This window comes from Lissotriton helveticus, chromosome 10 (genome assembly GCF_964261635.1).
Source record: "Lissotriton helveticus chromosome 10, aLisHel1.1, whole genome shotgun sequence".
Taxonomy (NCBI): domain Eukaryota; kingdom Metazoa; phylum Chordata; class Amphibia; order Caudata; family Salamandridae; genus Lissotriton; species Lissotriton helveticus.
The window spans coordinates 274,885,415-274,907,731 of NC_136071.1; the positions used below are offsets into that span (position 1 = coordinate 274,885,415).

General features: G+C 44.2%; 1 protein-coding gene across 1 annotated transcript in view; it reads right to left on the bottom strand.

The window, feature by feature from the left end:
* The window catches only part of OBSCN (obscurin, cytoskeletal calmodulin and titin-interacting RhoGEF), a 2,124,484-nt gene that overhangs the window by 651,545 nt on the left and 1,450,622 nt on the right, over nucleotides 1–22,317 (bottom strand). Inside the window, exons 104-105 of the mRNA XM_078665296.1 lie at nucleotides 11,098–11,158; nucleotides 10,364–10,441 (exon numbers count right to left, since the gene is read on the bottom strand). Coding sequence (XP_078521422.1) covers nucleotides 10,364–10,441; nucleotides 11,098–11,158 — 139 coding nt within the window. The remainder of the gene's footprint in view (nucleotides 1–10,363; nucleotides 10,442–11,097; nucleotides 11,159–22,317) is intronic.

The following is a 22,317-nucleotide window of genomic DNA, read 5'->3' on the forward strand; positions in this document are numbered from 1 at the left end:
TATTTCCTCTGCCTAATTACTATAACTGTTCTTGTGGTTGCTCCTGCCCACACCCACCGAGGTAACCATCTGAGTTTGATTATCATTAATGTAATCCTCTGTTACTCTTTTCGCCTGCTAGTTGTAAAGCACCCTGATGCCTTCGGGTCATTTCTGTGCTATATGAAATTGAAAAAATTCAATAAATATAAATCTGCAGATTTCTAATTTCTTAAATCCCCACCAGGCACCAAACTGGAGCCAAAAAAGTTAAAATAGCTCTCCTGAAACCATAGGTGGTGCCACAGCTCCATCGTGACTCCAGTCCCTTCCAGAGAGTGACATCAGGAGTCATATATGGTGCCACTTTGGTATTCTTGTGGCAGTTACTGTTGTCTTTTCCTCACCCTTAAAGGTGAAGACAAGACTGATGAAGTAGACAGAAATGCATTACAAGCATTACCTTGGAGCCTATTCAGTACATGTTATTTCTCAGAATAAGGAGGAAGAATATTTACCAGAAACATTATTGAAAATCAAACATATTCTTCTTATGGATGCTACCTGCAGATTCCTTATCTCTTGAATCAATGCCCAAGCAATAGCCCACGGGCATAGTCTGCGGATAGACAAAAGAAACGCTCTTTTGTACTAATCCATGTAGGCGATTAGCCTCACAGGCCTAAGCTGATAACAATGACATGATACGGAAAAGAACGAAGGAAGATAGGAAAGAACAGGTCTCTGCTTGCAAGTGACCTGGTGACACCAACATTTCCAACAAAGACATCTAAATGTATCCACTTCATTCAAAAGCCATTAACTCATAACACGCTGGTCACGAGTAGCCCCCCTGCAATAAAGCATAAGCAAAAAGACCGGAGCTGGTCAACAAATCATAAGGACTCATCATAAACAACCCTACAAAACAATTGGAGTGTTATATGGCAAACAATGCCACATGTAATACTCGGGAATGACAAACAGACATTTGCTTCCTACATCACCTCTCTCAAGAGCAGGAAACCTAAACATGTAAGAAGTAGAAAGCTGCCAACATATTCACAACATAATGACGGGGTGAAAAATAGTGGAAATAACTACAATACAGAAAGCCAGTTCAGAAAAGAAAGAACATAAAGCTACTTAAAGGAAACGGATACTAATTTACTCATGAATGGGGTTAAACAATGTATTACCAAGGCTCAGCAAGGAATGGCTAGGCAAATGAAATATAGAACATTAGAACATTAGAGAACTGTGCATTCAAGGTTTGAATGTTGTGAGAGGCAATCCATACAACAAACCTCTCCCAGCACCCTGCATAAATAGCTTTGGTATATGGATGCCTAGCTGCCAAGATGATTTCAACCACTTTGGGAGGCAAATCAAAGATGAATTACTGTCGCCGTTCAGTCTCCAAGTGAGGAAAAGCAGATTGTGCAGGCTTAGTTGCCGGACCATTCCCTGCTGTTGCAATAGAAGATCCTCAGGAAGAGGCAGCCGGAATGCGTATGTGCTCATGGTCAGGAGGTAAAGGTACCACACTCTCCTCTCCCAGTTTGGGGCTACTAGGATGACTCGGATAAGTTCTTTCCTGATCTTTTCAACACTCTGGCTGGAGAGACAGGGACACAAGGGCATACAGGAGTACTAAGCCCCAATTCAGACAGAAGGCACCTATGGAGGTGGAGCTGCCTGGGGACCTTCAATATGAAAATATTTTGACACTGAGCATTTGTGGTAGTCAGCAGATCGAGGAACAGTTCTCCCCATTGTCGGAAGATGCTCTGTGCCTTCTCCAAGTATACTTTCCATTCAAGATCCACTGGGCAACATTGGCTGAGTTTGTTTGCTGTGGCTTGTAAAGAGCTTTACTCTTTTTAAATCGTTCTAGGGCCCGAGTCAGCCTTTGCTGCAATCAGCCTAGAGCCGACAAAAGGCATGTCCATCTTGAAGTGTTAAACATCTGAGGAGAAAATCCAGCTATGGTGCAAAAGTACTACGCTGGTCTCTACTGCCCTACCCAGACAGCCGTCTGTGTCCAGATCCAAGAGAATAGAGGTTTTTGCTGCATCCTGAGCATCCAAAATCAAACACTGTAAAATTAGCTGGATTTCTTTTGGGACAGCTGGCAAGATTTCTGCTATTCTGTCCCTCAAAGTATTTGAGTACCTGCCCATGAGACACAAGGTGTTTATGGACTTGAGGTAGAGGCCAGCAGAGGAATACATTCACTTGGCGAGTGTCTCTATCGACTTAGATTCCCTGTTGGGGGCAGTTGTGGGGAAAGCACTGGGGTTTAGGTGAATGGTGGATGCCTATACCACTAAGCTCTCTGGAGTGGGGTGCTGGAGGAGGAAATCTGGATTTTGAGGAGTGGGTTTGTGCCACCTTGCCACCTCGCCACTTGCTGGTTTGGCTCCTTAGGACATCCGTCAGGGCCTCCTTAAATGATAAGAGAGCTTCTTGGCTGGTTTGTGCAGGGTTGAGGACCTCGGTAAGTGCATGTTCACCTCAGTGGTATGTAAAGTGAGGTCTAAAACCTCTGCCACCCTCCTGATCTTTGCAACAAAGGAGGTGAAGCTTCTGTTGCCATAGCCGGGGTCAGGGAGGAGAGTCCAATATCCAGGGATATATCGAACCACTGGCATCCTGAAGAATATCGAATATATTGGGTCATGTGTTAGTTTTGGTCAAATTCATTGGCTCCATCATCACAGTGTGGAAAATCTGTGTCAGGTTCTGATTGGGCATATTGTCAAGAGCTGGGTGGTAGAGGACGGTCTCTTCTGAGTCTGATAAAAATTATTGCCTCTGTTTCCAAAGTTAGTGACATCAGTACTGATGTCAATGCCTGAACTGGTGAATTCAGCTATGATGCTAACAGGAGTGCTGGCATGGCACCCTGGATGGTGAGCGGCATGGTGCCGGGGTGTAGTCACTGGAACCGGGCTCGAGGAAGGGGCTGACTGGAAGCAAAGTCGGATGGCGCTGTCAGAGTCGCAGACAGCTCCACTGGCGGTAACCTGACTGGATGCACCTTCGGATTCCAGGGCACCAAGGATCACCAGTGGAGCAAGGTGGGGCACCAAAAATTGTGTTTAAGGCCTGTTTAAGCTCTTGGACCTGATGTTGTAAAGCTGAAAGGGCCAGGGAATTCAGGGTACATAGGGATTAGCGCAGAATCAGTTCTGATGGAGAGGATCGAGTCTGCAACCTACAGGTGCCTGGGGTGTGGTGCGATTCCAAGTGGTGTGAGTGGTAGGACGACGGAGAACCATGCTTGAACTAATTATATTTTTGGGCCTTTTTTAAGTTACCTGAACTGTATGATCTCTATTAGAATCAGAGTGTGTCTGCACCCTCTACTTTGAGTGGGAGCATTTCTTTGACGTCCACCTATTATGTTCAGTGATGGCAAGTTTTGCTTCGTGGTCCCAAATGGCCTTAGCATTCATTTTGGCACAACAGTCAGATGAATGAAGTCATGTTTGCAACCGAGGCACCAAAGACACGTCATAGATGTCAGTCATCGACATTTGATGATGAACGTCATGACACAGCTTACAGTCTGTTGTTTACGGGAGAGACATACAGCACACTGATGTGTTTTGGAGAGAAACAAGTCTTGTAAGATTACAGGATTCTAAAACTCCGGATCCATGTCGAAAGGTGCAGAAAGAAAGAAGCTAATGCCAGCACACGGAGGAGGAACACATATGGTATCGCATATGGGGAGGGATGAATCAGACTCTGTGCCGCACAATGCCGTCTGCCGGCGCATGAAGGAATTGCTAGCAAAAGTTTCTTGATCGAGTTTGGCACCAGGGGAAATTCATAAGGTCAGGAATCTGCAGTTAGAAAGGGTATTACAATTAGGTGTCTTCCACATTTTTTATTAAAAATGTTTTTATATAGTGCGAACTAGACCCGAATTGGGAATCAGAGCGCTTTAAATGCATCAGTTGCTTTACATTAGGACACATTCATTTTTATTGTTAGGAACAGGGAGATTACGTGATTTGCCCAGAATCACAGTATGTTCAGCGTCATTGCCGAGACTGGAACCCAGTTCCCCAGATTCGAGGTCGACTGCCCTAGCCGTTAGGCCAACTCCTCTCCCCACATACACCCTGACATCTATGTTTTCCTCATTTATTACAGACACTTGCATATACTGCCCATATGTACTCTGTGCACCTGAATTTTTTCCTACATGAATTCTCTTAACTTGCATATATTTTTTTTATTTAATGCAAATGCATGCTAATAGTTTCCATGATTATTTTTAAGCATGGGCGAATTTTGCGAATTCGCGATCCGTGAATTTGCGAATTCGTGATCCGCAAAATTCGCGAATTTGCAGATTTTTTTATTTTTGCGTGTTCGCAGGGCTCTTGGCGTGTTCGCGGGGTGCTTTGCGTGTTCGCGGGTTTTTTTGTGTGAGACCGCGATGAGCCCTCTGGTTCATCACTGCCACCCTCTCATTTTTTTTTGTGCCCTTCTGCCCTCTGCCCCACTCGTTTTTGTGCCCTTGTGCCCCTTGCCCCACTCGTTTTCGTGCCATTCTGCCCTCTGCACCAATCGTTGTTGTGCCCTTGTGCCCCTTGCCCCACTCGTTTTTGTGCCATTCTGCCCTCTGCCCCAATCGTTGTTGTGACCTTGTGCCCCTTGCCCCACTCGTTTTTGTGCCATTCTGCCCCACTCGTTGTTGTGCCCTTGTGCCCCTTGCCCCACTCGTTTTTGTGCTATTGTGCCCTTGTGCCCCTTGCCCCACTCGTTTTTGTGCCATTCTGCCCTCTGCCCCAATCGTTGTTGTGCCCTTGTGCCCCACTCGTTTTTGTGCCATTCTGCCCTCTGCCCCACTCGTTGTTGTGCCCTTGTGCCCCTTGCCCCACTCGTTTTTGTGCCATTCTGCCCTTTGCCCCACTCGTTGTTGTGCCCTTGAGCCCCTTGCCCCACTCGTTTTTGTGCCATTCTGCCCTCTGCCCCACTCGTTGTTGTGCCCTTGTGCCCCTTGCCCCACTCGTTTTTGTGCCATTCTGCCCTCTGCCCCACTCGTTGCTGTGCCATTCTGCCCTCTGCCCCACTCGTTGTTGTGCCCTTGTGCCCCTTGCCCCACTCGTTTTTGTGCCATTCTGCCCTCTGCCCCAATCGTTGTTGTGCCCTTGTGTCCCTTGCCCCACTCGTTTTTGTGCCATTCTGGCCTCTGCCCCAATCGTTGTTGTGCCCTTGTGCCCCTTGCCCCACTCGTTATTGTGCCCTTGTGCCCCTTGCCCCACTCAATTTTGTGCCATTCTGCCCTCTGCCCCAATCGTTGTTGTGCCCTTGTGCCCCTTGCCCCACTCGTTTTTGTGCCATTCTGGCCTCTGCCCCAATCGTTGTTGTGCCCTTGTGCCCCTTGCCCCACTCGTTGTTGTGCCCTTGTGCCCCTTGCCCCACTCGTTTTTGTGCCATTCTGCCCTCTGCCCCAATCGTTGTTGTGCCCTTGTGCCCCTTGCCCCACTCGTTTTTGTGCCATACTGCCCTCTGCCCCAATCGTTGTTGTGCCCTTGTGCACCTTGCCCCACTCGTTGTTGTGCCCTTGTGCCCCTTGCCCCACTCGTTTTTGTGCCATTCTGCCCTCTGCCCCAATCGTCGTTGTGCCCTTGTGCCCCTTGCCCCACTCGTTTTTGTGCCATTCTGCCCTCTGCCCCAATCGTTGTTGTGCCCTTGTGCCCCTTGCCCCACTCGTTTTTGTGCCATTCTGCCCTTTGCCCCACTCGTTGTTGTGCCCTTGTGCCCCTTGCCCCACTCGTTTTTGTGTCATTCTGCCCTCTGCCCCACTCGTTGTTGTGCCCTTGTGCCCCTTGCCTCACTCGTTTTTGTGCCATTCTGCCCTCTGCCCCACTCGTTGCTGTGCCCTTCTGCCCTCTGCCCCACTCTGTGACCTTCTGCCCTCTGCCCCACTCCTGTTTTATTTTAGAATGGCGCCGGCAAGCTGCCAGCGCCATTCTAAAATAGTTACTAAGTTAGCTTCATCAGGAAGCACTAATAGATAAAATAAAGCAGGTGCTCGAGCACCTGCATTTTATCTATTAGTGCTTCCTGTTGAAGCTAACTTAGTAACTATTTTAGAATGGTGCTGGCAGCTTGCCGGCGCTGTTCTAAAATAGTTACAAGCTTGAAGCTTGAACCTTTGCCCCCCGGATCCGTTCCGCTCGCGGATTCGTGGATTTTCGGCAAATTCGCGGGAATTTGCGGATCACGAATTTGCCGAAAATCCGCAAAATCCACGAGCGGAACGGATTTTGCGCCCATGCTTAATTATTTTAAGCATTTGCAAATCCATAAAACTTTAGTAAATGACTCATAGAAGATTGGGGCATCAAGGGAATGACTGTGCTTGCTGAGGGTAGGTCTGCCTGTTTGGGTGATTCTTCCTAATACTGAGGGGGTAGTATCAATTGGATGTACATGCCCTAACGGGATAATTGCACATGATATGTGTCCCTGCATACAATGGGGGTAGTTAGATGACTAGGATCTCAGTAGGTAGATGAATCATGTGTCTAACAACAAGAGATAGTACTGTCCTCTCATAGGCACCCCTTGTTTCTCTCCTTTGCCACTTCCCGAGCCCTCTTTACACTAGCCACATCTACTCTACACCTACCATTCCATTCCATTCAATAACTTTATTTCCGTCTCAAGGACCATAAAAGTACAGTTCATAGCAGTATAAAAAGACAGTATATACATTTAAATCATGGATAGTACCCCATCATAAAACTACTGCGTGTGCCATTATATTGAAAATAAACTGTACATTTGAACACGAATGAACCTGATTTAAAATACATGCAATAAAATGATTCTATATTAAAATGCAAATACAAAGGGAAAAAAAGGTCCATAAATGATTAAAACAGATAAAATTGGGCGGCTAGCCCAAATTAAAGCAGTAAAAATATATAAGTACAAAATAGTACCAATATGATTACTAGTTTAAAAAGGTCCGCCGGGCGTGCCACATAGAATTTAGGAAGTGGGAAACAGCAAAGACAATGGGGGCATGAGTGTCATATTTTAGAACTCTGTATGCCACAGCACATTGTGTAAATCCTAAATTCTTGCAAAATTGGATAAGCCAGCGCAGACGTATTGTTCTGTAGGCAGGAAAGAAGAAGAGCACCTGTAAATCTGTCTCCTCCTTGTGACTGCAGGCAGGGCATCCATCGTAATCTGATTTGGACCATTTATTAGTGAAACCGCGGAGCGGCAGAATCCCCATTCTGAACTGCGTATACAGTTTTCTTGCTGAGCTAGGTTGGATGTCATCCAAAAGGGGCTCTTTTGTATAATCATCTTTAATTGGAGAAAATCGGCCGTCAAACGGCCACAGGGCAAACTCTGGATAACTCATCATTTGTTCGTTCTATACAATCTTATCAGTTCCAGCCGTGAGATTGATAGGCATGATTCTTCTGGTGATTTCCAAAGTTCTGCTTTACCCAGGTTACTACTGAGAACCCTAATGTATTTAAACCAGGGTAGCTTTGCAGAGTCAGGGGAGTTCAATATCTCTTTAAGCTCAGCTTGATATGTAGCCAGTTCAGAGGTCACCCATAGCGATCGCCAGTAGGTTAGGGGTCTAAGGGCTATCTCTTCACAAATAGGCCTAATGCCCAAATCCAGGCATAGGGGGGGATGAGAGGTGTGCTGGGGAGGAGACCTAACAGCTGTCTCATGAAGTTATTCTCAATGTTATTCAAGCTGGTGGTAGAGCAATGACACCACAATTCCGCCCCATACATTGTGGCACCCCTACCGTGGGTTTTGAAGATTCCAACCACTGGCCCTGCAGGTTTAAATGTAGAAGTTCTATGTAGTTTCATAAGCCCTTCCACTGTCTGTGCTAGCTTATGAGTTGCTTTGGTCACCCGGGGCCCCCATTCCAGATGTTCTGTAAGAGTAACACCCAGGTAGTCAAACATTGACACTCTTTCCAGTAAAGTGCCGTGTAAAGATGGGTTTGCATGAGACTTGTTGGCAGGGTTGAAGACCATATATTTGGTCTTTGATGTATTAATCTTCAATCCCCGGTTCTTACAAAAAGTGTCAAAGCTTTCGAGAATGCGCTGAATTCCCATGGGCGACTTTGAGAGTAGGAGGGTATCATCAGCAAACATCATCGCTGGGGCCCTACCAGAAGCTAGCCTGGGGGCATCATTGTCCTTCACCTCCCTGAGCTGCTCAATGAGTCCATTGATAACAAGGCAGAACAGGGTAGGAGCGAGCACACAACCTTTCCGCACTCCCTTGCCAACAGGGAAGCGAGGTGTCAATTTGCTGTGTTTCCCAAACCTTACTTGGGCAAAGTTGTCTTCCTGAAGACTTACTAAAATGCTAAGGAGGTACAGTGGGATCCTCAAGTCACTAAGGACATTCCAGAGTTTGCTCCTGGAAACAAGATCTAAGGCGGACTTCAGATCTACAAATATTAGGTAGAGGCTGCCATCCATCCACCCTGTCTTCACTTCAATGTCTTATCTGCCCATACTTAATAGCATCAATGTTTGAATTTCACCTTGTTTACTCACTACCCATCCACCCCATACCTTCTCTCTGTAATGTCCTGATTTCCCACTATGAAATCAATGGCTAGCACCCACTCATTTCCAAGCGTAACAAGGAACCTGCTGCCTATTTTCAATGGGTCCGTCTAACAGCCCTTACTATCTGATGGTTTGGTCTATATGCTGCAATTTTTGTATTTTGTAAACTGTTTGCACCCTATATCCTGATTAGGAAGGGTTGAGAAGTCTGTTATACTAAGTTGGTTAAAAAAGGAAGAATTCCAATATCATTGAGGAGAAATGAATGGAGAAGGCATACTAGATGACAGAGGAAGAGAAGAGGTCTGTAGTGGGTTTTTTCAGCAGAGATAGTACTACAGCTGATCTAAACACAGTGGGTATATGCCAGGTAAGATGGATTGATTGAGTGAAGTTAGGCAAAGTAGGATATTGAAGAAAAGTGCTAAAGGTTTAAATAGTTTGAGGTATGAAAGGGTTGGATGGTTTGTATGACAAATTTACTGGCTTGAGAATGGAGATTGGTTCAATTGGTAAAATAAAAGAGAGGGCCAAGAGAGCAGTGGAATAAGAAGGTGAAAAATGGTGGGCTTGATGGAGGGGCATTGAGTACAGTGGTGAGGATATCATTGGTAGTGGTGATCTTGAAAGATAGTTATGTTTATATGTGAATGTCCTAACATGGATAGTGTCCCTCAGATCCACGAGACTAGAACTAGAGGAAGATCTTTCTCCTAACTCACCACCAAGATCTGGAACACCCTGTCTCTCCACCGCAAACAATCCCCATCGCTAAGCCAGTTCAGGAAGGATTTCAAGATCTGGTACTTCGACTGAACCCCAGCGCCAAGATGGTCCAGCAGTTCCACCTCCCCCCCACCCACCCACACATACCACTTTGAGACCCTCACAGGTGAGTAGCCATGCTATACAAACCCTGCTTGATTGATATTTTTTGATTTGTATTCAAATGCACTGTCCTATGCTGTATACCATGTACGGCTTTAATGAAAAGAAAATTGCAAGATATTAGATTTGAAATGGTTTAAAAAAAACTTTCTAATGTAGTACCAAAATCACATAAAAAAGGGCAGGCTAGCAGGAACTAAATTATGGTGAGCTTGAATTCAGAGGTTAGTGTTAAATACATGATGAAATGTCGGATTCAGTTGGGAGAAGCTTTATTTACTAACTGACACCTCCAAGTCCAACAATGACAACAATCTGTCCCCAACATTCTAGGGCAGACACCCGGACATTCCATTGTAGATAAAACACATGGACCAAATACGATAGGCGAGTATAGGAAAATACCAAGAGGGATGGGATGATAAAGAGAAAAAATATCTTAGTATATAATTTTAATACTTATAGCTCCAATAATGTGGAGAACAATTAAAAGAGGTTAATTGCAACAGTTAGTGAATGATAATGTCCAATATGATATGGGTAATGTCGAAAAGCACAGATAATCTAAAGTCAGATATGAACACAATCGAGCAACAGAAGTGTTGGCAATATTGAAAATCATACACAGAAGATTAGGAATTCCAGATGTGAAGAGTTTCCAGATCTCCCTATGCCATCGTGGACATCAGGTTTCCAGTCCTAGTCTTGTGCTTAACAATCTAATGCATTCTAGGAGTTAAGATCTTAATTTACTTCAGTTGAACTAATTGATGTAAAGCACGGCCCAGTTCTAGAACTTTCTGACATATGTAAATTTCAGGGGTAGTAGTAAGAGCCATACATTAAGTGGCGAGACTTCTAAATTAGTGGAAAAAAACACTTCCTGCTAGACTTACCTTTATGTCTAAGTGAAGTATGTTCTTTTTATGGAGATATCCAACTCCTTCTAAAACCTGCTTCATGTATAATTGCACCTTGGAATTAGACAAAATAACCAGTGAATCATTAGCAGTTGTAATTTATACATTTGTATAATTGGAACACTATTTAAGATACTTGGCAAGAGTATACTTCTTTACGTATTAGTTAATGCATTTATGTAAAAGTGTAAAATAACTCTCACAAAGTTACACCTGAAATGAAGTGGCATGTATGACCCCTGTGGTGACGGGATAGGTCCAGCACATTTGGAGATCAATACACCCACTATTGACCACTGACAATACTATTTCTAGCCATTAAAAATCTAACAGTGAGGTTCAAATAAAAATGGATTCAATTAGTTCTGCATCCAACAATCTAAAACTCATGTGATTGAAGTTGGAAAGACATTGTTGTGCTATAAACAGTAATTCAGAAGTACTCACTCAGACCTTAATGTCTGAAACTCTTTTCACCACCATTGTATTTATTTTGTATCACCTGTCCCTGGAATCTGAACCACTCTCATTATTACATGCATGGCTCTAGTGTGACATTTGTAATAAGCTCCAATATGACACAAGGGCCCAAAGAAATGCTTGAGTTGGCAATTTGTGCAAACAAATAGCTGCAATCCTTTGCTTGTGCTGGAAACACTGTCGCTGCCTGTGTTTAGTGGCATACCTTTGTGAACTTCAAAGAAGTTTACCTCAAATTCTGTCACTGTGCTCTTCTGGAATAGACGATCTAAGAGCTCCTCACTGGAACATCTGATGCAGGTTTTAAGGAAAGGAAATATTTTTTATCACCTACCTATTAAAAGTGGTACGTATTACATGCTATACAATGGTAGACACTAAACTGGATCACTTTCCCCAGGAAAATATTGTTAGTTAAGATCCTGTGAAATCTGCAGGGGAATAAATCACTGTCCAAAACAGTATTTTTCATTCTCTTAATCCACCCCCACTACCACACTCTCCATCAAGCATACATCCATAATCAGGTTATATTTCATTAATCGATTCTCCCATCCTATTATTCTCATCTATCTTTCATTTTCATTCAATAAGCAATCCATTTGCAATTCATCATTTGTCCACCTATCTTCACACGCTCATGTATTTATCCATTCTTACAATGTCATATATATACCCATACTCTTTCATCAACTACCCAATTTCACACTCTTGGCATACTTCTCATTTAATCAAGTCTATCCTCTTAGTCATTCATTATTGTATTCGCCCATTAATTCTCACACTGATTCATGCATCCACGCCGTCTGTCTCTCCCTTTCTCTTTCTGCCTCTATCTCATGTTTGAGCTTATATTTGTCTGGCATGAATAAGCATCTATCGCCTGTGACAGTGCTGGGATAGATGCAGGGCAAGTCATGTTTCTGTCCCAGCAAATACTCTTGTCTTATGCCAGGACATGGTCTTTGCCATTCTTCAGGGAAACCTAGTGATGGGCTAATTCACTGTGCTGATAAAAGGACAGGGAGAGGCATCTATAGAATATAGCAGAGAATATCGCCGGAAGTGGATAACATCTCCCTTCCTCTGATAGCACAGAATGTGGCTCACCTCACAATCTGCAATTGGACAGTCTTCTCTCCCGCCCCTAATGATATTTGGTAACCTAGCTTCCTGATGGGGGTGTTGCATCAGTTGGGACTGATGTAACAGGTAAGTTGAGCTTCTGTGGGTGGACCCCGTGGGATTTGTGTCATTAGGTGATATCCCCTTCTCCTTCCTGCTGCTGCTTGGCTGTTGAACTTTTGATTGAAAGTTAGGGTGATTGATAGGTGTCTATTACTTTTTACATGCTGGAGTAGACCGTGGTGTAGAGTCTTATGTATTATAGAGTGCGGGACTCATATGGTCCCTAACGGGCTCCGTAGTCCAGTGAAGTAAGTGAGTGGGAGTGTTAATATAATTTGTGATACAGTATATGTCCGTTACCAGTTACACCCTAGAGAATACAGACATGTAATACCATGCCCTGTATGTGGCATCATTCATTTACATTCTACAGAGCTGGGGAAGACACTACAATTAGAGACGAGATAGGGGATACGTAAACTCTGCAACCTGAAAAGTCAAGAGTGCTTTCCCAGAGAGTTTGCCGAGGTCCAGCAAACTACTCCTTCGTACCACTAGAGCCTCAGTCGAAGTGAAGAATCGAAGGTTGGCATACAGTTCGCAACTTCAGCCAATAAGAAACATTTGAAGAAAGTGAAGGCCCCACAGTAAGTTTCATTTATTGTCGGTCAGAAAATTAATAATACGACCGAGATAAGCAGAGCGACGCCACAACTAAACAAAGAGCAGTCATTTATGCAGCACAGAAACTTCAAAGGCAGTATGAACCAGGAACAGAAAGCACAACAGGTAGCGACAGTCAGGTGCAAGAGAACACTGCAAAAAGAAGTAGATAATCACGAAGAAGCACCATCAGGCAGAGGTCAACCAACTGTAAGAAAGTGTTATGAAACATCAAGGGCCGGGAGCCTCAGATACAAGAAATGAGCATCTACTTACCCATTATCTAGAGTAAAGAGAGTCATCCGACCTTAGCACCAGGTACAGCAACCCAAGCATAAGCATGGGGGCTGTGCTTACAAGTCCATTGAATCCTACTGAACAAACAAAAAAGGCTGTGATCTGTGGTCGGAATACTGTAATTTGTCAGCTCTTCCATGACTGCCAAAGAGGTCACCCAATATGGCACTGTCATCTTCTTAAAACCACCGTCCATTTTCATTGTTGCCAAGAAGCATAATATTAGAGCCAGAAGGACGGTCTGGATCAAAGCTTTGGATGATTTCATTGATGCGCTGGAAGAAATATATAACAAAAAGATAAAATATCTCAAAAACGTGGCAGGTGATGGAGTGAAGGAAGTGATAAATAAAATACTGTAAGGCTAAGAAACTTCATCCCGCTGAATTAAAGACGTGCTGAACACCAAATTTGATCCGGTGCAGAACATTGACTATGTAAGGTACATCTTCAATCAAGAGAGACAGAAATGGGAAAACAATGGATACATTTTTTGAAGAGTTGAAATACTCATCAAACACTGTAAGTTCAACTAATTCAATGACGAAGAAGCCATTTGTCATAGATGGTTGCCTGTCCAATTCCTTTAGATACTGAGTGCTGAGAGAAATGCCCAGTTTGGACTGTGTGCTCATGGCAGCCTCAACTGAAGAACGTGACAACAAACAAACCACTAACATGGAGGCCAGAAAAGCCCAGAGTGAACTGGAGTTGAGTATGAAGAGCAAGAAAAAACACAAATGAGAAGGCCGCAAAGTGATGTCTCTGAAGAAGAAGCTGTGTTTTTTATATGGGTTTTCCTTTCGACATGAAGGTAAATGTTCCATCATTGGGCAGATATGTAAAGGCTGCGGTAAAGAGAGCCATTTTAAAACAGTTTGCAGAGTGAGAGAAACAAAGTTAGTGCGTCATGACGTGCAGACAAAATGGCTGCCAGTGCATCATGCCGTAAAGACAAAATGGGTGCCAGAAAGTTCCAGAAGCATTCCAGTTGCTCCCACCAAAGTAAACAGCAACATCAGTTGAGGCAAGTAGAAACTGAAAGAGACCAACTGCCATCAAATTTCTCGTCGAAAGGTTCTTCAATGTCACTGCGAGCGACAGTAAAGAAGATGGGTGTTAAATGTCAATCCTGACTACTGAAAGATGTGCATGTGTAGGTCCGATTTCTTGCAAGAAAGAATATAATTCGAGAAAGAATCGACAATTGAAATCACAACATTCATTTAGCTATTGTCCCAAAAACAAATTGAAGGTTAATGGTACTTATATACAGTTTATCATAGACAGTGGTATGTCGGTAAATATCATGCCCACCAAAAAATACCATGCACTGTCTCCGGTACCTGGTCTCACACCATTGAAAACCAAAGTATACACATGAGCAGCTTTGATATCATTGCAAAGTCAAGGTTCATTTATGGAGCCCATGAAATGTACGAGACACAATCCATGTCTTTAAGGGCACTTCGTCAAGTGCATGTTTGCTCAGCTTCAGGACGGCTGCTGACATAGGGCTAATTTCTGAGAATTACAATATCAATGCTCATCACAACACAGTAAAGAAAAAACTTCAGTCATTGTTTCATGGATTAGGAAAGCTTAAGACAATGAAAGTGCATCACCACATAAATGAGGTCATTTGTCCTGTTGCTCAAAGACATTGTCACATAGTATTTAATCTACAAGAGGCTGTTGGAAAAGAAATTGAGACTTTGCTAAACCATTATATCAATGAGCGCTCTAGCGGTCCAACACCGTGGGTGCTGCAGATAGTGGTGGTCCCTAAAAAGGACAGTGGAGGGTCTATGAGAATGTGTTGACATGCGTCAAGCAAACAAGGAAATCAAAAGAGAACAAAGCCGAGGTCCACACATTGCCGATATGATTATCCAGTGGAATTGTGCCAAAGTCTTTACACACCTTGATATGAACAAAGGATATCATCAGCTCAAACGGGAAGAAAATTGCAGGTACATTACTTCTTTTTCAACTCATGTTGGTTTGTTCGGATACAAAATAATGAGTTACTGAGTGTCTTCAGCTGCCAAACATTTTCAAGATGTCATTCGTCACATTATTTAGCCGGTCACGCATGTCTTCAATTACACTGATACATTAGTAATGGGGCCATACAAAAGGAACACGATAGAGCCCTCACACAGTGTGCTATTTACTTGCTGCTGCAAGTCTTATGTTGAATGCTGAATAATGAGAATTTCACAAAACATAACAAATTCTTTGGGCACTTTTTCTCGGAAGGGGAAATGACTACAGATCCAGCCGAGGTTCAGCCTTTGTCGTCTACCTCCACTCCACAAGATGTAACCATACTGCGTTCAATTCTTAGGATGGTGAGATACCATCCCAGGCACATCAATGCCTCTCTGAGTGCCCCTTTGAGAGTTAACGAAACCGAATGTTTCATTTCAGTGGTCACAGGAGTGTGATCAAAGTTTCAAGATGATTAAGCATGGAATTAAAAATGCTACTAAAAATGCTACTCAAATGTCTTTCCTTGATCTGAAATTGCACACAAATTATTGCGGGCCCCAGCCCAGTGGGATTGGGCATGATTCTTGCCCAACATAGTAGACATGCAAACACAAGAAGGCATATTGTAGCTTTTGCTATCCGAACTTTGTTACAGGCTGAACTGGCTTACTCGCAACCTGAGGAAGAAAGCCTAGCTGTTGTGAGGGCTTGCGAACAGAATCATGTGTTTTTGTATGGGAAACATTTTATGCTTCTCACTAATCACCAAGCATTGCTTACTATCTTTGGCAATCTAAAGGCCAAGATGTTCCCTCGTATTGAGAGTTGGGGCTGAGACTGCAAGAGTATGACTACACCATTGTGCACCGGCTGGGAAAAGATCAAAACCCTGATGACTACTTTTCTTGAGTGCCTGTGGGATGTATGTTATGACTACGCGGGCTTTACACTGCGCTACCATTACAACGCATCCATCACAACGCAAGTCGTTACAACGACTTGTGCTACAGGTGTTGGATTTAGGAATAGTATAATTTACTATTCCAACTCCAGCCTACGTAACAGTAGGGAAGGTGTTGGAATAGTAAATCATACTATTCCTTAGTATATAGCGCCATCCAGCGCAAGTCGTTGTAACGACTTGCGTTGTGATGGCTGCGTCGTAATCGTAGCGCGGTGTAAAGCCCGGCTTGTAATGGCTGTCTCCCCTGCAGCTGTGTCCCTGGAGCAAATAGGTGCTGCTACTAATGCAGACAGAATTATGATCATCCTCAACAACAACATATGCACCAATCCTGGAGAACACATGCTCGACCTCTTGATAACAGTGAATGTCAGAAATTCAAGAATGTTTGTGATGAATTGTACATTACACAAAAAGGGATTATCTTCATGGGCAGGAATGGTCATTCTTGAAACTCTATGACAGCAAGTTATGGAAGTGGCACATGAGGAACATCGTCTTATTGTCACCACAAAGTGAGCCCCCCAAGACCGTGTTTAGTTCCTTCATCTTGATGAGCCAGTTGAGAGAGAGCTCCAGGCTTGTCATTTGTGTAAATGTTTAGCTCCCAAAACAATACAGCATCCTTTGAACATGTCAGATCTTCCAAGACACGTCTAGGAGAAAATGGTAATTGGATTCTTTGTACCCCTTGAAAAGTACACTCCTCATTTCCTCTGGTGGAAGACCTTTCGTCACTCGCTCATGGTTGAGTAATTGAAAGACTAGAAGGCATATTTGCAACCTGGGGAGTTCCATCTATTCTAAAATCTGAATATGGCCCAACATTCAATGGTCGGGAATTCAAAGAGTTCCTTACTCACTTCATCATGCATCAGAAAAGCACATGTCCATGGCTACAGGCTAATGGCGTTGTTGAACATTTTATGAGCATTCTTAAGAAGGCTGTCAAATGCGCTGCACTAGAAGGACTTAAGCTTAAGTCAGTCCTTCATTCTACTCTTTGTGCCTACAGATCTACTGTGAGAAAGAGTCCTCCTTCTGCATGGTGGCCCCGACTTTTTGTTGAATTGCTGATGTGATTTTACTAGGTGTGGCCTGGGCTCCTGCTAATCAGGTATGCAGGGCCTATGTTCTTTCCCTAAAACTGCATTGAAGCCTAAACCCTATTGGCATCTCTGGCCACAGGTCAAACCCTGGTAAATGGTACCACAGGTGCCCAGGGTACTGTGACTAGAGAAGGCCTCTAAGGGCTGCAGCACTTATTGTGCCAGCCTTAGAGGTCCAGTACCATTACACTCATACACTGCTTTTGCAGGCTGCGTGTTTTGGTGCAGAACAAAGTGAAGAGTCGACATGGCACACCTTTCGGTGTGCCATGCTTACAACCCACTGCCCTGGCATAGATCAGTCACCCCTCTAGCTGGGTGCACTATACCCCTCCAGTGTCTAAGTCCATTCTTACCAAATATTAGCAAATTGTTCCCTCTGGAATTAATAAGGTGTCCTTAGATGTACACACTCATACTGACATTGGTGCTCAACAAGAAAATGATAAAAGAGAAGAAAGAATATACAAAATATACAAAATAAATTACCTTGACAGTAATGTTGAATTCCCTTATTTTATTAAGAAAATTAATACAAATGTAATCCGTTATATTTCAAATTAAAAACAGAACCCATTAAAAATCCTTACAGTTCGACTAATATGCTTTTTTTGAAGAGACACAATTGGATCTTATTGTTTTTTTGATGTCTATAATTTCAAATGTCAAGTCACATATCCCTTTGCTATATGCACCAATGCATTGGGCCCCTTTAGTCCCTCCTAAACATGATGTCCTGTGTCGAAGAGATTCAAATTGTACAAAACAATTGATTAAAAACAATACTCAGAAATAATTGTGTTGAAGCAGCGTTTTGGTGGGAAGTACTGTATTCCTTATAAAGGTGCATTAATTCCTTCGTGGGACCTTTGGGATGTCTTCCCATTATCGAAAGACATCCCAAAGGTCCTACGAGTAAATTGAAGGCTAAACGTAAGGAAGTCTGATCAATGGGAGGGGACAAAAAGTATTAAACCTTTATCCTCCACCTACGGACCCTGTTAACTGTATCAGTGGTTAAGGAATATCTAAAAAGGATATACAGACTTTGGGGATGAAATTGAAAACAACTGATTGAGACTATAAACAATCTCATACAAAGGAATTAATGAACCTTTATAAGGAATACCCTCCGCTAAAAAGACAGTATCAGCTGCTATTCAAGCACCAAGGAATAATTTTTTCTTCAAATAAAAGAACATTATAGTCTAGATTCTACAATACTGTTTTTTTTTTTTAAATTGTCCTGAAGAAGGTGGTGTAAAGTAGCACTTCCCATCGGAACAGCACGTCGACACAATTTTTTCTGAGTATTGTTTTTAATAAATTGTTTTGTAAAATGTGTTTCTGGACCCCTGGGTCAAGAGCCTGCTGCTCTCTGGGGCATGAAACAATGCACATCCTGGGACGAGGTGCCAAGCCTCCTCCCCCAGATGGGCAGGGTTCACAAAGGGGTAGCTTCAAAGGCTTGTTGCCTTTATGAGCTTCCCCAGGCCACTTGCTGCTTTCAGAAACTGGTCCCCATTGGTTCTAACCCCCACTTTGGGCAGGAGAATTGTCGGGAAAAACAAGTGAGGAAGATAGGTGTGCCCACCTCTGCCAACTCCAACCCTCAGATGGGGGAGGCGACGTGGAGCAGAACTATCAGTCTCCGCCATCTTGAAGATGGCGGGACTGAGCCAACCTGGGACAGGCTCATGCCCCCTCCCATTGGAAGGTGGCATAATAGAGGGTGTACCCACCCCAGGAAGGGACCCATTGGTCCCTATCTTTTACCTACCTGAAACGCCCCTAAATCTAGTATTTAGGGGCAGTCCTGAACCTTGCTTCCTCAGACAAGAACCTTCAACAAGAAAAGAAGAAGAAGGACCGAACAGCCGTGCCAAAGCTAACAAGAGAAAGACACCCACTGACTTGGCCCAAGCCCTACCGGCCTGTCTCCACCTTCAACCTGCTCGAAATTCCGGTGTGTCCTGCAGCCAGCAACCTCGAAAACCCCGGAGGACCTGCCTGCCTTCAACCACAAAGACTTTGTCTCCCGTGAACACTGAATTTGTTTATCGGAAACCTCTGGCTCCGGGTGGACATCGCGAACCTGCGTTGTCCCGCCCTGCCACTCTGCACCCGCCATCCGCGGCACGAGCTTGAGTGGGCAAACACCATGAGGCGGTCCCCCCGGCGAAGCTGACCCAAGATCCGGCAACCCCTGACCTGCCGCAAGCCTCCAGCCGACGCCTGCAGTCTAAATCCAGAAGGTCACCCCAACCGAGACCAGGAGCTGGTAAGAAGATCCAACCCCAAAAGGCACCCCTGCACCCGACGCCCCACGGTCTTGGGTGGCCAAACCAACAATGCCTAACTAACCCCCAACTTACCTCTCAAAGTGGTGGTCGCACCCAGAAGATTTTTGTCCCCAAGCCTGTAGTGCCTTTGCAAACCGGAGGTTCCCCACTGCAAACAACAGGGCGCTCGACGTCGAAACAGCAGCCTGCACCAGGATGCCCTAGTGCCGCTGAGGGTGCACCTTTGGTGATACTTTGTTTCCCCATTTGCTCTGAGCTAAAGTCCAGGAGCTTTGCTACCACAACCAAGTGGTCTGCTGGTCAGCAGCCACCAACCGGAGGCCCCCTATCCCCCACTGGATAACATTGGGCCTCAGCACTCTGCATCCGGCTGCCCTAGTGCCGCTGAGGGTGTAACAAGAGTGCATCCTTGACCCTGGGGGACACCTGTGCCTACCCCAGAATCTCAACTCCTACTACCAAATACTTACCTCAAAACCGTTAACACTATTTTCTAAGCATGGGCGCAAAATCCGTTCCGCTCGCGGATTTTTCGGATTTTCGGCAAATCCGCAATCCGCGAACTCTCGCGGATGTGGCGAAAATACGCAAATCCGTGCGAAGCGGATTTTTTGCTTGTGTTCGCACTGCTCGCGGTCCGCGGCGCGGGCAGCAACAATCTCGCACTCGCGAAAGTACAAAAATTACAATTGGGGAGGGGTGAAGGAAGTGGCCCAGTCTCCAACTTCCTGTTCCTGTCCAGCAAGCTCCTCCCATAGGGGTGGGGTGAAGGAAGTGCCCCAGTCTCCAACTTCCTGTTCCTGTCCAGCAAGCTCCTCCCATTGCTTAGTCCATTTCCTGGCCACTTTGATTTCGATCTTGACTGGGAAGGATTACTTTTTGCGGATGCTGCTGGATATTTGGATTTGAGGCCTTTTGGATTACTTTTGGATTCGAAATTTTATTTCACAAGGAAGTAAGTTGATGTTGTTTGTTTGTGGTGATTTTTGTGTGTGTTGCTTGTTTTTCGACTTTTTGGGGGGGGAAATCTGCAAGTTCGCGAGCTGAGGATTTTTTTGCTTGTGTTCGCACTGCTCGCGTCCCGCGCAGCAACAATGACTGCACAGCTCGGACAAGCATCCGGCACTGTGCAATCACCATAAACGGGCATTTTCTATCGTACTCCGTGTAGGACGGCAGAGTTTTATGGCACTTTGCAGAGTTCCGCGTAGTGCAACTCCGCGTACTCTGCCCAGGGTTACTCAGAAATCCAGGAACGTGCATCTCTGATCTCTCTGTAGATAACTGAGAAGACAAAAACGGGATCAAATACTAGGATTTCTCACGTCATCTTAGTGAGTAACCTAGTAGATACCAGTTTTACCACAAATCCCAGATGATGAGTCTCCGCCATTTGGTGGGCTGATGGGTATTTCTTTTCCTCTTCAAGACACTATTCTCTGTCTTACTTTTCAGCACTTTTCATGCATTAAACTCTGAACTAGCATATAATAATTTTCTGAGCCACACATAGACCTTTAGCATCCTTTGTGTATTAATTGTCAGTTAGATTAAGGGGATAGCATGTTATTAGGTCTCTAAATATTTTTTTCCCCTTAGACCCTCCCTCACATTTATCATTTCTAGACAAAAACGGCATGCCAGGATTGTACAGTAATGACAAGCCACCTCACGGTAGAAGTATAGCGTAGAGGCTGGTATATTCCAAACACACATGACTGATTCTAAGGGTTCTGACATCGAAAGACTAGTCTGCATAATTTCTGTCAAAATTTTGGTCTTTATCTCTGCAATGGGTAAAAGCAATTCCAGTACCTGCATTGGCTTGCCTGCACTGCACTGCTCTCAAGGGACTGTCAAACGAGATTCATGAAATACTCAAAAGCCCATTCAAAATTTCCTGAAAATTGAGCCCAAGCTGCCACTGTACATGGTGATGCTATTGGCACTGAAAAGCATTGCAAACATTATGGTGGCAGCTACAGACAACAAAGCAGTGTCATAATTATTGCCAGGATTGTCCAGTACTGGGCAAGAGGCCACCAGTGGGGGCAGGGTAACGGGGTACCATGCCACTTTGGCGCCCAACTACGCACACAAGATTGAGTCAAAGGAGGGCAGATCCTAGTCATCGGAGCCTGGATTAAGGCCCCAGCTCAGCAGGGTCTGGAAAACAAGTTACTTACCTGTAACTTTAGTTCTCCAGTAATGGAAACTTTCATAGATTCACATGCTTGAATCATTCCCCTTTGTCGAGATGGGAGTCCCCTGTATATAAAAATAGTAATTCAAAGCCATTACAAACTAGAAACAAGGCCTTGGCCCATTCCAGTTTTGTAACATATCGACCTCTTTTTGTAAAAGAGACCAAATAAAATCAACAACCAATCAGATCAGCCTCACCCCTTAGAACCTTCCTGAGAGAACCTCATACCGTCAGATTTTCGTAGAAGTAGTGCCATAAGGTAACCAAGAACACGCAGAAGGTCGAGCATTAGCAGGGGAGGAGGGTGGGTCGCATGTGAATGTATGAAAGTTTCCAATACAGGAGAACTAAAGTTACAGGTAACTTGTTTTCTTACTCCAATATTGGAACTTTCATAGATTCACATGCTTGAATCAGAGTAGCTAGCAGTAAAGAGCACATTTGTTGTTGTTATTATATTGAACAACCATAAACAATGTACAGAAGAATAGAGAAATGTAACATTTTCTCATTTTAGACTTCATAAAATATCACAACTACATTAAGAGTAACCCAACAGAAAATTAAAATACGTTGTGAAACAACAAGAAGCATCATCAAAGCTTACAAGTCCAGAGAATATAATCAGAAACAATACATTTATCACATAATGTGCAAAAAACTTAAATAAAAAGGAAGGAGGGATGGGAGGGAAAGCTAACAGCTACTGAAACAGCTTCCTCAGAACTGCTAGTCCCACTGCAGTGTCAGTCTGCGTTTAAGAATCCAAGCAGTAATGTCTGGTA